The 18,502-nt window shown below is 48.1% G+C and overlaps 1 protein-coding gene across 1 annotated transcript in view; it reads right to left on the bottom strand.

The window, feature by feature from the left end:
* Nucleotides 1-2,220: 2,220 nt before the first annotated feature.
* Nucleotides 2,221-18,502, bottom strand: part of LOC149332266 (uncharacterized) — a 28,695-nt gene continuing 12,413 nt past the window's right edge. Inside the window, exons 4-7 of the mRNA XM_089557499.1 lie at nucleotides 18,181-18,301; nucleotides 16,439-16,603; nucleotides 11,434-11,574; nucleotides 2,221-2,370 (exon numbers count right to left, since the gene is read on the bottom strand). Coding sequence (XP_089413625.1) covers nucleotides 2,221-2,370; nucleotides 11,434-11,574; nucleotides 16,439-16,603; nucleotides 18,181-18,301 — 577 coding nt within the window. The remainder of the gene's footprint in view (nucleotides 2,371-11,433; nucleotides 11,575-16,438; nucleotides 16,604-18,180; nucleotides 18,302-18,502) is intronic.

Genomic DNA, 18,502 nt, shown 5'->3' with positions numbered 1-18,502 from the left:
ATAGTGTAACTGCACTTTTATTATTGCGTAAGCAATACTGCGCCAGGTTTCGAGCCGTCGCGTAGCTCCCGGCGGTGGCGACGGTTGACCTTTAACCGCAGCGAGGTCAAACAGATGGAGAGCCGTTGCCATAGCAACCGTCGCAGCACAGCCGCCGCTGCCGCGTACCGCGCGCTCTCGACGCATGTGTCGGAATGTGGAGAGAGGAAGGAGGAAGCGGGAGTGAAACCGGGAATAAATACGCACATTCGCCTCGGGCAAAACAGTTGCTGCTTGCTTACGCAACTTGCCCGGTTTAACCAGAGCTAAACCTAAGCTTATCTTTTTTTTCAACGTGATCTCACAGATGCACGAGAGAAGCATGAGCCAAATCAAACACGTATACAAAAGGCCGGATACAACTGCAGCTACCCCAGCCCACACCCGCGTTTCTCATAGCAAACGCACTGTTCTAAGATGAAAGTGCTCCCTAGACAGCTCCTTATGCCTGAACCAGCAGAGTAGCGCTATAATGCAGTCGTACAACAAAGACATTATCCTGAGATTTGCAGACGTGACTCGAATAATATACTTCATGAGGGTCACCGCAGTGCCGGTAATATGACCGCTTCAGGTTTGCTCTGCAGTTCACGCATGGAGACTTCAGTTTTGTTGTTTTTCTTTGAGAAAATGTGGCGCAGCGGGCTGAGTTATTGCAAATATATTGTTTTATTTGACGGTTTCAGCTGCATATAGTACTAAACTGGCAGCCTTATTGGCCGCATTGCCGTACCATGCCAGGTGCAACGCAGTGCTCTGATTGTTCAGAACAGCACTCTATGCGCGACGTAATGATAACGCGCCGAGCTGACTGGCCAGAACACCAATCCCTGACTGGCCCTAACACAATGACGTAATTGTGTTAAACACAAGTATCCTACACCTGTACCCAAAGTTCTTAAAGCCGCCGCGCTGGCTCAGTGGTTATGGTGCTCGGCTGCTGACCCGAAAGACGCGGGTTCGATCCCGGCCGCGGCGGTTGAATTTATTTGGAGGAGAAATTCCACAGGCCCGTGTACTGTGCGATGTCAGTGCACGTTAAAGAACCCCAGGTGGTCGAAATTTCCGGAGCCCTCCACTACGGCGCCTCTCATAGCCTTAGTTGCTTTGGGACGTTAAACCCCATAAACTAAACCAAAGTTCTTAACATAGTCGGAATTGGTATTAATACTCAATTTCCAAGAAATTCGCATTTCCGCGAAGATAAACCTTTCATCAGCATTGTTTCTTAAACTAAACCTAGCCCAGCAGCTCAGATACTCGGCCCAATATTGGAAATGTACTGGAAAAAGCTGGTCCTACAAAGGACCAGAGTGAGACCATGCATTTTCAATAATGGGCCGATTACACGTACTGCTTGGGAGCTAGATTGGTTGACTTGAGGCGTCAAACTGCGACCGGCGTAAACTGCTTTATCCGTACTGTGAATATTGCAAATAGATCCGCCTCACTGGCAAATATACCTGAACCAGTGGAATATTGATGGCGCACGCACTGACGACGCTGTGTATTGAAAGTTACAACCCGCATAAGCTCGAGTCATATGTGGTACCATTCGTATTATTCGTGTAACATGATAGTAGAGCTAAACCAAAAGCACTTGGGAAATGCATCTGACCACCACAGCATTGTATGATCAGGTTTGCGAGTAAAATTTACTCCACCTCGAATAAAGATTCCTCTGAACCAAGAGATCCGCCACTACGAGTCGGTCAGGATACGTTGGCTTAGCACTGGCTCAAAAATTGCGAGGATACTTTGGCAACTAAGTGTTGAGAGGCGAAAGCCGAGAACACTATGCCGTGACGACTTCCGGTGGATGTGACGTCACACCATTCCCGTAGCTTATCGACGTCCGCGCTATTTCGACGTGATTTCGACATTTTTGTCTATAAATAATTACTCTACAGTCATCAAGCCTTGCTTCTAGGTTCATTTTTTCCTCCTCTATCTGAAGCAGCCATTAGTTTTCTTCTATCTCTTTTGGTTCTCGAGTTAAACGCTTGTGACACGATTTGTAAACGGACGACAGTATGAGCCATTAAAGGCTTTCGCCTTAAAATGTTCACAAGTGCAAGAAGTCGAATTTTTTTATCCCTAAGTATGTCCATTTTCAAAGGTCTCTCTATGCCACGCAGTGGTGGCGAGAGGAAGACCAGGCAAGCACTGCGTCGCCAACATTCAGCAGGGGATTTTCTTGAACACCTCGCAGAACTGCTCGAGGATGTGAAACGGTCCCGTTCCGCATCGCCCCTCACGGTCTCCCAGGTGCACGTCGAAGAGCAGCCACGAGATGTTGCGATGGAAACCGAAATCTTCAGCTTTGATGTACTGCACAAAAGGCAAGACCACTCGGTTAAGCGCTCCAAGTTAGTGTGAAAGCACTATTTCAAAAGGTCCAACCTGCTCAGAGAGTTTGTGTAACGCTTTACCTTGAGGGCAAACCATAGATAAAGAAAATAAGTACTGCCATGGCAGATCAGTTTCGCTGGCCACTGCACGAGAGCACTATGTTACCGCCACAGCTGATCGCACCTCATGTTGTTGTAATCCTCGTACAACGGCGCTTGCCCACACCCCCATGCAACACACTCGCGCACTGTGCATTGCTCATCGCCGTCTTTATCAACTAATCTTATCGAACAAATATCATCGCCAGGCGTGCCGACGACCCAGCAAGGCAACACCATGAGCCAGACAGGCTACACAGGTTTTCACACGAACAATCATTGTGCAGCTGTGGCTTAGGTGCGGCAGAAGCAAGCCTTCTAGACCCTGCCTACTGCTTTCCCAAGTTCGTCAGCCTTCCCGGCAAGTGTGGTGTTATGCTTTACATAAGTTTGTTCCAGATTAATGAGCATTTTTCTAATCTCTATTATTTCGCAATTCACTTCATTGCGCGAAGCCTACGAAAACACTATGACTACTTTCAACTGACGTTATCTTCTTGCTGTCATACAGGGTCTGTTCTGAAAGTAGTAGGACTGGTTTTTTCCTGGGCGAACGGGCGGAAGAGAGTTGGTCTGCGCGTGCAGGATTGTTGAAGGGGGATATTGGGAATGCTGAGGAAAATCGGCAGTCGGCTCTCGGCCGTTGAAGAGAGGAGGTCGCTTGTACTGTGAACCCCTGTCGAAACGTCTCGTCACGCAGAATCGTCGAGCATTTACTGGATCTGCGATACGCGATCAAAATTTGAGTAAATCTTGGTACAACGGGCAAAGAGACTCACAACATGATTAAGGAGGCCTACGGTGACGCTTCTATGGGTAGATCAGGTGTTTTTTGAGTGGCACAAGCTTTTCCGAGAAGGTAAGGAAAGAGTGGAGGAAGACGACGCTTCAGACGCCCTTCGACCAGCAAGACCAACGAAAATGTGTAGCGAGGGAAACATTTACTTAACAGTGATCGTAGAATGAGTATCAGAATGATTTCTGATGACTTGAGCATTCCTCAAACCCAAGTTTTTGAGATCGTGACAGAAAACTTATCCATGAGGAAAGCGTGCGCGAAGTTGGCGCCGGGAGTGTTGTCAGAGGAGGAAAAGGCCAACCGGTAGGATCTTCATCATCTGAGTGAGGACCCCGATTTTTTGCCCAGCACAAGGCGGCAACGCTGCCTCAGCCCCCCCTACAGCCTCTACTTGGCCCCGCCAGACTTTTTTCTATTCCCGACAATAAAATCGACGCTCGAGGGGAAACATCACGGATCGGTAGAGGTGGTTCAACAGGCCGTGACGAGGGAGCTAAACAGCGTTCCGGTCCAGGCGTTCCTGGAGGCGTACGAAAACTGTAAAGCTCATTGTCAGCAGCCTGTAGGTGCGGAAGGGTGCTACCTTGATAAATTGTAATCGTTTAAACTATTCTCTTGAATAAATTTTGTTTATAAAAATGAGTCCTACTACTTTCAGAAGAGACCATGTACATCTTAAGTCGTCGTCTATGTGTCGGAGGCATAGATTTGCAGTTCCGATTGTAACTTGTACCGTTTTCCATTTCACTCCCCTGGATATTGTTATCGTGTTTCTTCCCACCATGGTGGTTCAGCCTTTTGTATTTCATCCAGTTTAAAATATAAACGAAGATTAAACTTGCTCTTGAATGTGACGGCCTGCGAGTCAGTTTGGATTGCCATGAACCATTTTGTATTTGGTACAGATAATAGGAATAGTTTATGGAGGTTTAACGTTCCAAAGCGACTCAGGCTATGCCGGACGCCGTAGTGAAGGGCTTCGAAAATTTCTACCACACGGGGTTCTTTGAACGTGCACTGACACCGCGCAGTACACGGGCCTCTACAATTTTGCCTCCATCAAAATTCTGTATATGGTTGTATATACAGGCCACCCATGTCGGATATTTATGTTTTCTGTATAGCTCTAGACACTGTACTTGATGTCATATCTAAATAAATGAAGTCTTTTGTTGTTATGGGTTATATAAGTATGAATGCACTCGACATTAATACTCCTAGCTACCATCATATTAAATGTTTCCAGGGGTATGGCATTTATTCATTATTCTACCTTCCAAATCTTTGCATTTCAATCGATTCAGGCTACCTCATTGACCATGCATTAACCAACCTTCTCTATCCTCCATCAGCTTTCATCATAAGGATTGATGTTACAATTACCCTGGTGCCCTCATTTTTCAACATATTCCTCGTGCTGCAGAACACAGTTTTAACAAGAATATCTTGATCGTCCATAATTCCTTCGTATGGTATCTTCTACAACTTCGTTGACAAGATGGTCAGCTATACTCCGTTTCATACTTAGCAGTCAACGCAGCGAAGGCTGCGGCGCCTGTTCGCGCTCCTCGCCCGCATCGTAATGTAGTGCGTCGAAAGTGAAAATTAAAGTAAATGTTGGTCGATATTGTAGTATATTAATAAAAGTGTTTTATTTTGTATAAAGATTGCTTTTCTTTTTATTTTCTTCAAAACAGAGTGCCTTAGTTTTCTGGGTTTTTTTCCGGCTCCTCCTGTATCAGGTTTTTACAGCTAGGCCGGCCGGTGATGTCGTCTGCTTTCGTCTTTCGGTTTCTGAGTCTGCGAAAATGGCACCGCTATCTCCTACTCGCTTGTTTTCTTCGCCCACTACGGCTTCAGAAACACCTCCTGCTCGCCTATTCTCCAAGCTGAAGTGTCCGAAAATTTCAAAATACTTCAAGCAGCTGATTGTTAACGTTTACTCTAGCGTAAAGAAGCGCTTCCCGGAGAAGACTGTGCGTGAAGTTCTCGAAACTGTGGGCGAGATGACCGGAGTGAGCCGTCGGACAGTTGCGAGGTTCAAGAAAGAAGGTCTCTCTACTGGAATAAGATCACCGCAAAAACGACCTAGCAAGGTGACAATATCTAGCTCTCGCAGTCTTAAAGGGGCCCAGAAACACAATCTTAGTTGACTGTTTTTATTTATTTATTTATTTATTATTACCCTCAGGGTATAAACATTACAGAGGGGAGTGGGTTTTAATCAATAAACAAACAAAAAATATGCACAACAACAAGAACATACAAGTAATACTGTAAGTGGCAGTTAAGTTTGGTTAAGAAATGATCTAAACCAAGTCCCATAACACTTAATTAATATAACACAATGAAATTCGCGATAACGTTTGAGTGTACATAGTGGTGAAATTAAATAAGATATGAACACACAGGAACAGAGGTAGGTTTTATACAATGTTAAGAAAAACTCACATGGTCTATATTGCGCACGGCAGACTGAAATAACCAAAATTTATCGATTGTTGCAACGGAAGAGGGAAGGCGGTTCCAGTCTTTAGATGTGCGGGGTATGAATGAATCGGAGAAACATTTAGTGTTGCATGAATTTATGCCAACCTTGTGAGCGTTGCCTGTTGACCGCATACAGTGAGTTACAATGGTGCTATTAGCGTAGGTAATAGCAAGTATATTCCGTTTTTTAATATTTTAATGTCCTCCCAAAAACAAATTCATGGCTCCGATGGTGTCCCCACGCAGTGGTGCTTTAGCACCGGGTATGACATTACCTGGCGCGAGCTTGATGATTGGACAAACAGGAAATATACTGCAAATTGTGTGAATAAATAGAGACACATATTGTCACCTGTCGGTGTTTTATATTAGATCAGTAAAAACAACTTGTTCGTCTTAGGTAAAAGCCCTGCAAAGCAAGTAAAATAATTATACACCACCAGGGGCTCTGGCATGGTTACGACGCTGCCAGCCTCAGCAAGAACGAGTTACAATGAGCAGGCAACCATGGAGTGCAAACTTCCGCGACGTGCTCTGGCGGGCTGTTTTGATTGGTTGCGCCAGGTGCCGTCATTGGGAGAGCGCAATAGGAGTGGGAAGCCGCGCCAAAATCGAGTTGAGGGCATCGTTTTGTTTGCTTGTATTTTGAAATTTCTTCATTGAATAACTCCCGTTCCTGTGCATCGATTCCTGTAATTCTTTTTAAGTCAGCATCTGTGTCACATAAAGAATACACCTGAAGTATAGCCAGTATACCCACCAAGAGTGTTTCGCAGCCCCTTTAAATATGACAGCTTTGCACTCAACACCATCCGACTCAAGTTACATGGTATGTATGCCGTACACTACACTGCCTTTTCCCTTCGAAACAAGTAAACAGCGCTGTGTATATCAAAGTGGGTATTAGAGCTTGACAGTTTCGAGTTGCTACCTAATGAATCTTTAAGAAAAATAAAAAAATAAATAAAAAAACCAGCGAAGCCGAGAGTCGAACCTTGGCCCTTCAAAAATCAACAGAGAGGCGCGCTTCGTACCACTCAGCCACGACGCGAAGCGGGCGCATACATTTTGCTTGTTTTTTGCAGCGGACTACTTTCGTACCTTTGGCAGCGTTGACTGCTATGTATGAAACGGAGTATAGCTTATACCACATTCTCATCGATAATTAGTGACTGTTTGGCTTTCTGTACATCAGCTGTTTTAAGCTTGAAGAGCTATTCATCTTCTAAGAACCTTCGGCTAACTGAAGGCCTTCTTAAAACCCTCAGACAGAAAGAGAATATAAACAAGAAGTCTAAAATACAACCGTTTAACAGTCGCCTACATCAACGTTATCAAAAGTATTGTTGTACCTTGATCATGCTGTTAAAAAGGCCAGAAAAGTTATCATCAAAATGAAATCCTTATCTCCGGTGCCAATTTCAACAAGCAATGGTGTGTCATTAATTTTTACCTCAACAGGAACTTCTGTTCATTCATATCAACTATTATTCCCGGCGCAATGCCTCTTTATAACCGTCTTGAGAACGCTAATTATTTTAGCCATCTCCTTTACTCTCCCTCTGCACCTACTACGCTGACCTACCCCGACTGCCCTACTTGTCCTGAGCATTAATTCTTCCTTTTCCTACGTAACCTGCCTTGGCTAGAACGGCGATCATCAATATGAAACTATCTTCCGTAGGTTTAGAAGTAAGGTCGCGCCTATCTTCAAGGAAGGAGAGAAGAATCTCACTAATATACATAGGCCCATCTCTATCCTACATTTTTTAACTAAAACCATTGATAAACTAGCCATTCAAGACCGTATTATTCTCTAGAAAAATTCAACATGCTGCATTCGAAATAGTTTAAGTTCCGGCATGGTTTCGCCACTGATGTGGCTTTTATTTCTTTCACGCACAAATGGAAACGCGAAATAGACAAAGGTGACTACGTTGGTTCTCTTTTCCTTGATTTTAGTGCGGCTTGACACAGTCAGGGTACAATAGAAGTATCAACGAGAGATGCAAATTCAAAATGAATAATAATACATATCCACAGCAAAACTGGTTATTCAATCGCTCCAAATAAACAACTGGGTTATTTTCTATGGTGGCGGATGCTGAGCACCACGATTTTCTTCAACGAGCCCTCGTTAAGACGAGGCTTAAGGAGAGCAACAATTTCTTCCTACAACCAAGAACCAAATATATTCATAGACAGGTTTCTCTGCAAGTTTTATATTTGTGGAGGGCCTACTCCGGATAAATCAAATAAGGGTGATACAGATTGGCGACTCAAGGTCCATGTACACCGTTAGACCTGAGGTCGCCATCGCTTTTAAAGACTCAGAGGAAGACTCAACATGCCCAAGTTTGGCGAGAGTATCGTCCTAGCCATAGAACTCAAAGGAGCCTTTCAAAACGTCAGCGATGACGCAGCCCGAAGCGGCGAAGTCGACTAGGCAGCGGCGAAAAGATCCACTATTGCGTTGGAGCCACCGTAACGGGCCAATCAATAACCATCGGAGTAGGAGAACCTAGATCGGAAGAGCTGGCAATGCCCAACAAAGGAACCTCGCAATGTTCAGGGATCTCTCCTGTACTTTTCAATATAGCCATGTCAAGCCTGCCTGCAAGGCTCGAGCGCATCAAAGACATAAGCCACGCTATGCACTCTGACTTTGTCACGGTACGGTCAACCGAGGGATGTCTTGGGGGAAAGAACGACTGTCTTCAAGAAGGCATGACCAGCATTATGCAGTGCGCCAGGGAAGGCGGTGTCTCCTGCTCACCAGGAACGTCCGAATTTATACGCATACAGTCCCGCAGATACAACAAGGACCTACGACTCAACATTCATCATTACGGACAGGAGATAGCAGAAAAAACAACATTGCGGATCCTGAGCATGTGGTTACAATCCACCCACACAGCTGACCACACGCCCAGACTCTACTACTCCACAGCCCAAGTGACTGGGATGACCACCCGTGTAGCCAACAAAAGACGACGTTTCAAGGAGGAGGACACGGTCAAACTGATACGAGCTCTAGTCGTCAGTAGAGCCACGTACAGTCAGGCCGGAATGAAACGCGAACAGAGCATGTCAAAAAAACAAAATATTTTACCTGCCTACTTTCAGCTGAAGTGTACAACTAGCCTTATCCATGCGTCTGGGTAAAGGGCCTACTGAAATGCATAATCGAAAATAGGTTGTAAAGGAATATCTCGCTGCAAAGCAGAAATGTATGACATATGCGTGTTCGCTTTTCATTCCGGCCTGACTGTACATCCTACGGTACCATATTGTTACATCCGAAGAGGTCGAGCAAATACAGGCTATGCCTCGGAAGGCATATAACATGGCCATGGGTGTAGCTCCGAGAACTCCTATGCGTAAATAATGAACATTGGGGTCTCCAACGCATACTTAGAGCATCAGGAAGCACTTTTTATGGCTCAGAAAGAACGACTGCTACATAATACCATGGGCAGGGCTTTACTCAGACGACTAGGCTACTCTGACAGCCACAAGAAGATTCAAGAGACGGGGGACGTACCAGACGACATCAAGTCGACCTACAAAATTCTACCCATCTCTAAGCAGATATATCCTCAACAGCACCGGAGCAGCAGGTAAGCAAGGTTTCGGGATTTAAAACAGCACTTCGCTGGTAAAAAGGAATCCGTCTTTGCAGACGCAGCCAGCTACCCACGACACAGAGGCATGGTGGCAGCGGCAATCAACTATGTCCACTAGGAGCTAGCAGCGTCAGCATAAGGGGCTGTGCCTCTGCTCAAGCACAGCAGGCTGCAATTTCTCTCGCCTTTGGGCGAAGGCAACAGAAGGGGCGAATATCTCGTAACCATACCGGACTCGCAGACGGCCTGTCTGAATTTCATGAGAGGCCGCATTGGCAAGAATGCTCTCCGCCTTCTGAGCCAAGGTGGCTCAAGCGAAGAAAAACATTCCATTGAGTGGGCACCGGGACACGCCGGCTCGGCCGGGGACCACGCAGCGGACGCCATGGCCCGAGGACATATCGAGCGAGGAGTGGTGCGTCCGGACTCGAGCCAGCTGCCCTGACACACGAAGACGTACTGGAAAACCTTAGGAGGCTAAGGAAAATCTGTCCCCCACCCCATAGCCAACTCATTAAAGAGCAGACTAAGTCGGAGACAACTCCTAACAAACACATAACCATGCTTCGTCGTCACCACCATCAGCCTGACTACGCCCACCACAGGACAAAGGCCTCTCCTATGTCTTTGCAACTAACCATGTGTTTTGCCAGTTGCAGCCACTGTATACCCGCGAACTTCTTAATCTAATCCGCCCACTTAAATTTCTGCCGTCTCCTGCTACGTTTGCCTTATCTTGGAATCCACTCCGTTACCCTTAAAGTCCAGCGGTTATCATGCCTTTGCATTTCATGCCCTGCCCAAGCCCATTTCTTCCTCTTGATTTCGACTAGGATAATACCCCGTGTTTGTTTCCTCACCCACTCTGCCTGCTTCCGACCTATTAACGTTACGCCTATCATTTTTCTTTCCATAGCTCGTAGCGTTGTCCTGAACATAAGCCGAGCAATCTTTGTTAGCCTCCGTGTTTCTTCCCCATAGGTGAGTACCGGTAAGATAGAGCTGTTGTATACTTTTTTCTTGACGAGATATAATGGTAAACTGCCATTCATGATCTGAGAGAACCTGCCATATGCATTCCAACCCACTCTTATCCTTCTAGTTATTTCCCTCTCATGATCCGGATCAGCGCTCACTACCTGCCCCAAGTACACATATTCTCTTACTATTTCCAGCACCTCGCTACCAAATTCGAACTGTTGTTCCCTTGCTAGACTGTTGAACATTACTTTGGTTTTCCGCATGTTAATCTTTAGCCCCACCGTTCTGCTCAGCCTGCCTAACTCAGTGATGATGCTTTGCAGTTCAGGTCTTGAGTGACATAGTAAGGCAATGTCATCAGCGATTCGCAGATTACTTAGGTATTGTCCATTAACTATTATCCCCAACTGTTCCCAATTGAGGCCTCGGAATACATCCTGTAAAAAGGCGGTGAATGGCATGCTTATTTATCCTGAATAAGACACAACCCACAGAAAACAGGCCCGCACGCCCATGGTGCGGGGAGACAGCCACATTCTACCACACGACATGGGGATGCCACTACAACTCTGCTGTGCCAGTCATACGCAATGCCACGCGGGAGCAGTGGGAGGCAGTGCTGTCCGGCTGGGGTCCCGGAGATCAGTTTACACTGGCCGCAGGCGCCCAAACATTGTCAGCCGTTGTAGGAGTCCTGGACTAGGGGCTCCAGCCACGAAAGCTCCCAAGACCCAAGGAGCAATGCATAAACAGTTTTCTCTCTCTCACGCTTCAAACGTGTGCCCTACAAGACTAAAAAACTAACTGAAATGCTGCTTCAGCAAAAAGGTTCGCCGCATAGACTGCTAAGAAAATAATTATTATTTTCCAAACAAGTTATGATTATGCTTTTATTAGAAGATTTTTTCCGCAACTAAATTTTGTTTCAGGTGCTTATGATTTTGTATGTCAATTTGTAAATCACTCTGAAACTCATCCTCGCTTTCATTTTTAGTTCTTTAACAAAAGTGCTCACTCAACAAGACATGCTGGGTACATCTGAACTGACCTTGGTTACAACTGTGTGGTTGAACTCGGATAAGACGACGTGCCTCTTGGAGGTGGCGTTCAGAAACGCACCGACCACATCGAGGTTGGGGACCAGTGACTGCTTCGATGCGTCAAAGGCGTCCGGATCCAGCGCACAAAGCTGCAACAATTAGTGAGCCGTCAAGCACTCATCATCCAGGCGCTTCCAGTTCTCATCTTTCCTCTCTCTGGAATATTTTGAGAGGGAAGTAGTGCTGATGATAAATTTAGGATTGCAGCACATCTTGTAGGTTGGAGTTTGCTCAATCGCATTGGTCGAAGACAACTTCGGGAGACGTTAACTGTTTGTTTACACTTAATAAATAAAGCACAACACAATATCAAACAAAGATAAAAATATTTACAGGTGACTGCATCGTAGGCTGAATTGACTAAGCCAGCCCTGGTCCATCCAAAACATCATCATCATCAGCCTGACTACGCCTACTGCAGGGCAAACGCATTTCTCTATATTTATGCAACTAACCCTTCCTTGTGTCAGCAGCGGCCAACATTACTGCAACGTTCCATATGAGCCGCTGGTATGAAATTATGGAAGTATGAAGCCCATAAGATATAGAAAATGTATGGAAAACCATATCGTATCTGTACGATGTCCATAAACATTCCACATAGTTTCTATACAATTTCATGCAATGTACATCACGCCATAGGATGCCCATAAGCTTCCAAACGAGCTTTCCATATAGTCCCAACCGACTCCATACGCTCCTTACCGACTCCATAGAATGTATATGGCAACGTATGGTGTTATGGGACTTCTCATATGAAAATTTTCAGTAGGGGCTCTACCCTCCAGAACTTCTTGATCTCAACAGGTAAACTTGCCTTATGAGGCCCCTACTACTTTTAACTGCAATGTCCTCGTCCTCAATGGGGTCCACAACGAACGGGCTAAGTACCCCAATCATTTTTGTAATAAAAGCTTAGAGAAAGGGTAGCAAAGCAAATCAAACATTCTGCAAAGACAAGTTCTGCCGACCAAACACAACACGTGTCTGTACACAGTCCGCTCTCGGGATCCCACCGAAGCTCCCCTTACCTGCTAGCGTGGCGAGCAGCTTCGCTTTCGCATGGGCGCGATATATTTACCAGGCATAAAAGAGCAAACATTGTAAACATAGGTTCGCTAAAAACTCGTCTCCGATGCAGGCCCATTAAGTTGCCATCACTCACAAACCTCGGGATTCTCGCATGCAAAGCAGGCGGCCGAACAAAGCCTGTCCAAGAAAGCGCTCCTCTATTGTGGTCCTTCGCGCACAGGGCACTTCTTCCGCACTCCGGGCTCGGGGGTGGGGAGTAGCGGGGGGATTTAGCCGCGCACAGAACACTCCTTCCACACTCCGGGCTCGGAGGGATCTAGCTGCACACAGCGGAGGGATCTAGCTGCACACAGGGCACTCCTACACTACGGGCTCGGGGTGAGGAGCAACGGAGGGATCTAGCTGCGCACAGGGCACTCATTTAGAACTCCGAGCTCGGGGATGAGGAGGAGTGGGAGATCTAGCCGCGCACAGGTTACTCCTTCCGCACTCCGGGCTCGGGGGTGAGGAGGAGCGGGGGGATATAGCCGCGCACAGGGCACTTTTTCCGCACTCCGGGCTCGGGGGTGAGGAGGAGTGGGGGGATCTAGCCGCGCACAGGGCACTCCTTCCGCACTCCGGGCTCGGGGTGAGGAAGAGTGAGGGGATCTGCCCGTGCACAGGGCACTCCTTCTACACTACGGGCTCGGGGTAAGGAGCAGCGGAGGGAGCTAGCTGCGCACAGGGCACTCATTTAGAACTCCGAGCTCGGGGATGAGGAGGAGTGGGAGATCTAGCCGCGCACAGGTTACTCCTTCCGCACTCCGGGCTCGGGGGTGAGGAGGAGCGGGGGGATATAGCCGCGCACAGGGCACTCCTTCCGCACTCCGGGCTCGGGGGTGAGGAGGAGTGGGGGGATCTAGCCGCGCACAGGGCACTCCTTCCGCACTCCGGGCTCGGGGTGAGGAAGAGTGAGGGGATCTGCCCGTGCACAGGGCACTCCTTCTACACTACGGGCTCGGGGTAAGGAGCAGCGGAGGGAGCTAGCTGCGCACAGGGCACTCATTTAGAACTCCGAGCTCGGGGATGAGGAGGAGTGGGAGATCTAGCCGCGCACAGGTTACTCCTTCCGCACTCCGGGCTCGGGGGTGAGGAGGAGTGGGGGGATCTAGCCGCGCACAGGGCACTCCTTCTACACTACGGGCTCGGGGGTGAGGAGCAGCGCGAGGATCTAGCCGCGCACAGAGTACTCCTTCCGCACTCCGGGCTCGGGGGTGAGGAGGAGTGGGGTGATCTAGCCGCGCACAGGGCACTCCTTCCGCACTCCGGGCTCGGGGTGAGGAGGAGTGAGGGGATCTGCCAGTGCACAGGGCACTCCTTCTACACTACGGGCTCGGGGTAAGGAGCAGCGGAGGGATCTAGCTGCGCACAGGGCACTCATTTAGAACTCCGAGCTCGGGGATGAGGAGGAGTGGGAGATCTAGCCGCGCACAGGTTACACCTTCCGCACTCCGGGCTCGGGGGTGAGGAGGAGCGGGGGGATCTAGCCGCGCACAGGTTACTCCTTCCGCACTCCGGGATCGGGGGTGAGGAGGAGTGGGAGATCTAGCCCCGCACAGGTTACTCCTTCCGCACTCCGGGCTCGGGGGTGAGGAGGAGTGGGGTGATCTAGCCGCGAACAGGGCACTCCTTCCGCACTCCGGGCTCGGGGTGAGGAGGAGTGAGGGGATCTGCCCGTGCACAGGGCACTCCTTCTACACTACGGGCTCGGGGTAAGGAGCAGCGGAGGGATCTAGCTGCGCACAGGGCACTCATTTAGAACTCCGAGCTCGGGGATGAGGAGGAGTGGGAGATCTAGCCGCGCACAGGTTACACCTTCCGCACTCCGGGCTCGGGGGTGAGGAGGAGCGGGGGGATCTAGCCGCGCACAGGGCACTCCTTCCGCACTCCGGGCTTGGTGGTGAGGAGGAGTGGGGGGATCTAGCCGCGCACAGGGCACTCCTTCCGCACTCCGGGCTCGGGGTGAGGAGGAATGAGGGGATCTGCCCGTGCACAGGGCACTCCTTCTACACTACGGGCTCGGGGTAAGGAGCAGCGGAGGGAGCTAGCTGCGCACAGGGCACTCATTTAGAACTCCGAGCTCGGGGGTGAGGAGGAGCGGGGGGATCTAGCCACGCACAGGACACTCCCTTCCAAGTGTGGTGCATAGCATCTTGCAGTGATGCACGCACTGCGTACAGCGCTCACCACATCCATAAAAGTTTCCTCGACTGACACGCACGACACTGTCCCAAGTATTCACTCGGCAGGTTTACATACCGACAGGAAGCAAAGATGCGAAGAAAAGCTAGGACACATGCAAAACCCAGATTATGCTTCATTCCTTTCGCAGCCACTAACATAGGGATGCATTCATGGCCTCCAATACATTTCCATTAGTATGCATTAGCGTTTTGTGTGCCCATGAGTGAGCGACAATGGATGAATTTTTAAACCATTTATTCAACGTTCTTTGGCAGCAAGCACGGAAATTATATAGGGTGGCTTAAAATGTATTTGAAAACTCGGAGACGTCGGTGCGGTCTCTCGAGCCGTATTGTCCAGTCAGGCAGACATTATGAGCTTTATAGAGATCACTGATTGGACTATTAATCAAGTTAATGAACTGACATTTTTTTTAGGGGGTAGGTTATACTGCCATACCGATGGCCGTCAACATCGAAAGTGAGCTGTATCTTTTGTTGTTCGTATCGGCAAGGTGGTTGGAAATATCGAAAGCCGAAAATACCCATTTGAAAGCTCGTTGAGTTGGCTTCTTGCGCGCGGTTGGTATTGACCCGAGAGCGTTAAGGAGCTTGCGTCACAGAAAACACGGCGTAGGCGTCGTCGAGCGAGTAATTCATGAAAAATCTTCAGAGAAGCAACCTAAAAGGCAGATTGGTCATCTCTGTCACATAATCTTGAGCCGTCATCAAAACCTGCTCACCGGATTGTCAGCTAATTGAGCACCATTAATGATTGGTTGCGAGAGGTTGCTAAGAAATGAAACCTGGGAGACCCAAGCCCCATTGGTGGAAGCACCAGCCATTTCAGTGGGGCACCGCTTAACCCCTGAAACCACTGCGCCAGGAGTTGTATGAGGATTCTCATGGGTGTGTGAATGTTAGCCCGTTACCGCGTAATGCCCTTAAGGCGGAGCCTAAGTGTCCCCTCGAATTTTTCTTATAAAATGGCGTCTGTCGCACTTGTTATGCGTGAAGTACATGCGTAGTTGGTGTATTTGACGCTGTAGAGATCAATTTCATATCGGGGACAATTGCCACGATAATTACGGGTAATTAAATTATGCAAGAAAGCCAATTCAACAAGCTTTCAGGTGTATATTCTTGCTGTTCAATATTTCGATGCAGATTGTCGATTAAGAAAAATTCATATCAGAGCTAACCTTCGGTGTTGAAGGCCATCAAACAGCTCAAGAGACCACACTGATGTATATTTCAGAGTTATCAAAAAAAAATTGCACAGGATAAATCACCCGGCATTGTGATGTGGATACTAAAACACTTTGTTAATTCTTTCTTTTGCAAACTATGAGGCCTGAAAACTATTAACGCCACAAGACGGTGCTTCTTAGATTCAAAAGAGATGACTACTTTCGCACAATATTCTTCGCACCTAGTAAAACACTCGGAGGACCGACCTGTGTCTTGTTTTACTAATCAACGCCGTTATAACGGACCGAAAAATCTTGCCTACAGTCTAAATCAGTTAAATGTACCGGTTGCGCGAGTGGTAAGGGGCGGGAGGGGGGGGGGTAGCCTGCGCGATTAGCTGGCGGCAGCTGCAGTTTTGATTTAAGTGCCGACGAATTACGAGACAAGGTACGACCACGAGACACTGAGTCCAGCAAGCCGCGGACTTGGCAATCCATGAACAACTCACCGCGTCCTGGCTTGTGATATCCACGTTGACGCACGGGGAGTAGGCGATGCGCTTGATGTCCGGTGCGTCCGTTCGCAGCTCGTAGACCAGGGCGCCCAGTTCGAATGAGAGGCCCAACAGGGTCCGATGATTTGTATGGGGTCTTATCAAAAGCCCGTGCACATACTGCGCGTTCGGTGCGAAGTAGTATTAGCCACCAGCCGCATCTGTTCACATACGCAGCGCCACTCGTGCTCACTGAAATATCGCCGTATTCTATCTATATAACATCCCTAATAGCCCTACGTCCCCCTGCCACTGGTGGATGCCACTGGTGGATGCTACGTGTGACGTCAGTGTAGATAGCTACCGAGCACTACACTGGTCAGCTCCAGCAGCGATGCTGGAGCAAAAACAATAGCAAACAAATAAAGGAATGGACACGAAAATATTTATTACAAAACGCAGCCTGGGTCGCTTTGGGACGTTAAACCGCCATAAACCCAAGTAAACCAAACAAAATGAAGCATCTGGACTACGTAAGAGCACACCAAGGTTTGATCAACACTAATCTCTGAGTGGCATTGTGTAGCCGCCTGCGACCACTTTCGCCGCAGCAGAGACTGGCCGTGGCGGCTGTCTGCCAAGCTATGGTGGCGTGTTACTCACATGCAATCACGAATACGCTTTGAACCATGCCGCCAGGAAAAATGTAGTAGCGTCACTACTCACACTGAAACTGCGAAGAGTGTAAAGAAAATCGTGGAGTGTTCTTGCGCCTTGGAAACAATGCTGGCAGGCTCGCCATGGTAACGATGTAGGCGTTAATATAATACCACAGCCAAACCATCCCTACTGAAACATTTCTTATGAGGCGTTGATGTGTAATTATTAGAATATAGAGTCCATAAATATGAAAAAAATATAAAGAAATCTGTATCTTGTCTTTACGGAGCCTATAAGGATTCCACACATCTTCTATAGGATTTCCCACAATGTACATGACGTCATATATAGTCCGCAAATTCCCATACGTACTTCCGTATGGTGCCTACCGACTCCATATGCTTCATATTGACTTCTTAAAATAACATATGTAAACGTGAAATTATAGAACTGGTCATATGGAAACTTCAGTAGAGATGAAGGCCAGGGTATGAGCCAAACTGATGGGAGAGAAACGCATTGTGCATTAAGCCAAGGAATCACCGAGCTTTATAGATTATTGGTGCGACGACGTCACATAATATACTGATTCCTCCAATGGTTATCGAAACGTGAAATGACGATGCGGAACCAGTTACAGGTTGTTACTTGAGAATGACCCTCAATCCACCAGCGAAGTGCGTGTTACTGACGTCGCGCTCAAAGAGGTTTACACCTCCTCAAGGCCTCCAAGCATGTTGGAAATTATCCGCGAATCAATCTCTAGTTTTTTCAGGCCCGCTTATATCAAATTGGGAGCGTAACTGCAGCTGTATCTTCTTTTTAGCTTATTATACTTTCGGTGAAGTATGGGACCGTGTAGGCTTCGGGGTGGGGGGGGGGGGGTCGGAAATTACGAAATAACAGCGAAGTTCGCGTGAAGAAGACGCACCACAGTTGAAAGTTTCCGTCCTGGATGCAATTTCTACAAACGCTATAATAATACCACTTCGGCGTTGCCTGATGTACTTTCTGCAGCGAGCATGTTCGTTGCGGCGCGATAAAGAGAAACGTGGCGTAAGCAGAGAACACTTACAGGCGTCGAGAATGAAACTTACTAGGTTGGTTGCACCGTCGATCGGTGCGTGGAGAACGCTAGGAGGCACGGCGAGGCAGTCAGCCTGGCCTTGCACTAATCCGGTAGAGGAGACGGCGATCACCGTGTCCACCTTCAAGTTTCTGCGGTAAGGGCACGTACAAACTCTTATTAGATACTTTTAGCATAGCACGCATCGCTACTGCTAGCGTTTGCCGCGTGCAGCGCACTCGTTGATTGGTCCCGGCTCGGCAGCCGGGCACGCTGCTGACTGGAACGTGGCGCCATCTGGCGCCCTGAGGGCGATGTGCGCATGCTCAGTGATGGGGTGTGGTAGGTGGTAA

Source organism: Amblyomma mixtum, chromosome 8, assembly GCF_055824585.1.
Source record: "Amblyomma mixtum isolate Tamu chromosome 8, ASM5582458v1, whole genome shotgun sequence".
NCBI classification, from domain to species: Eukaryota; Metazoa; Arthropoda; class Arachnida; order Ixodida; family Ixodidae; genus Amblyomma; species Amblyomma mixtum.
Note: the sequence above shows the minus strand (reverse complement) of the source record. Positions and strands in the feature narration are given on the sequence as shown.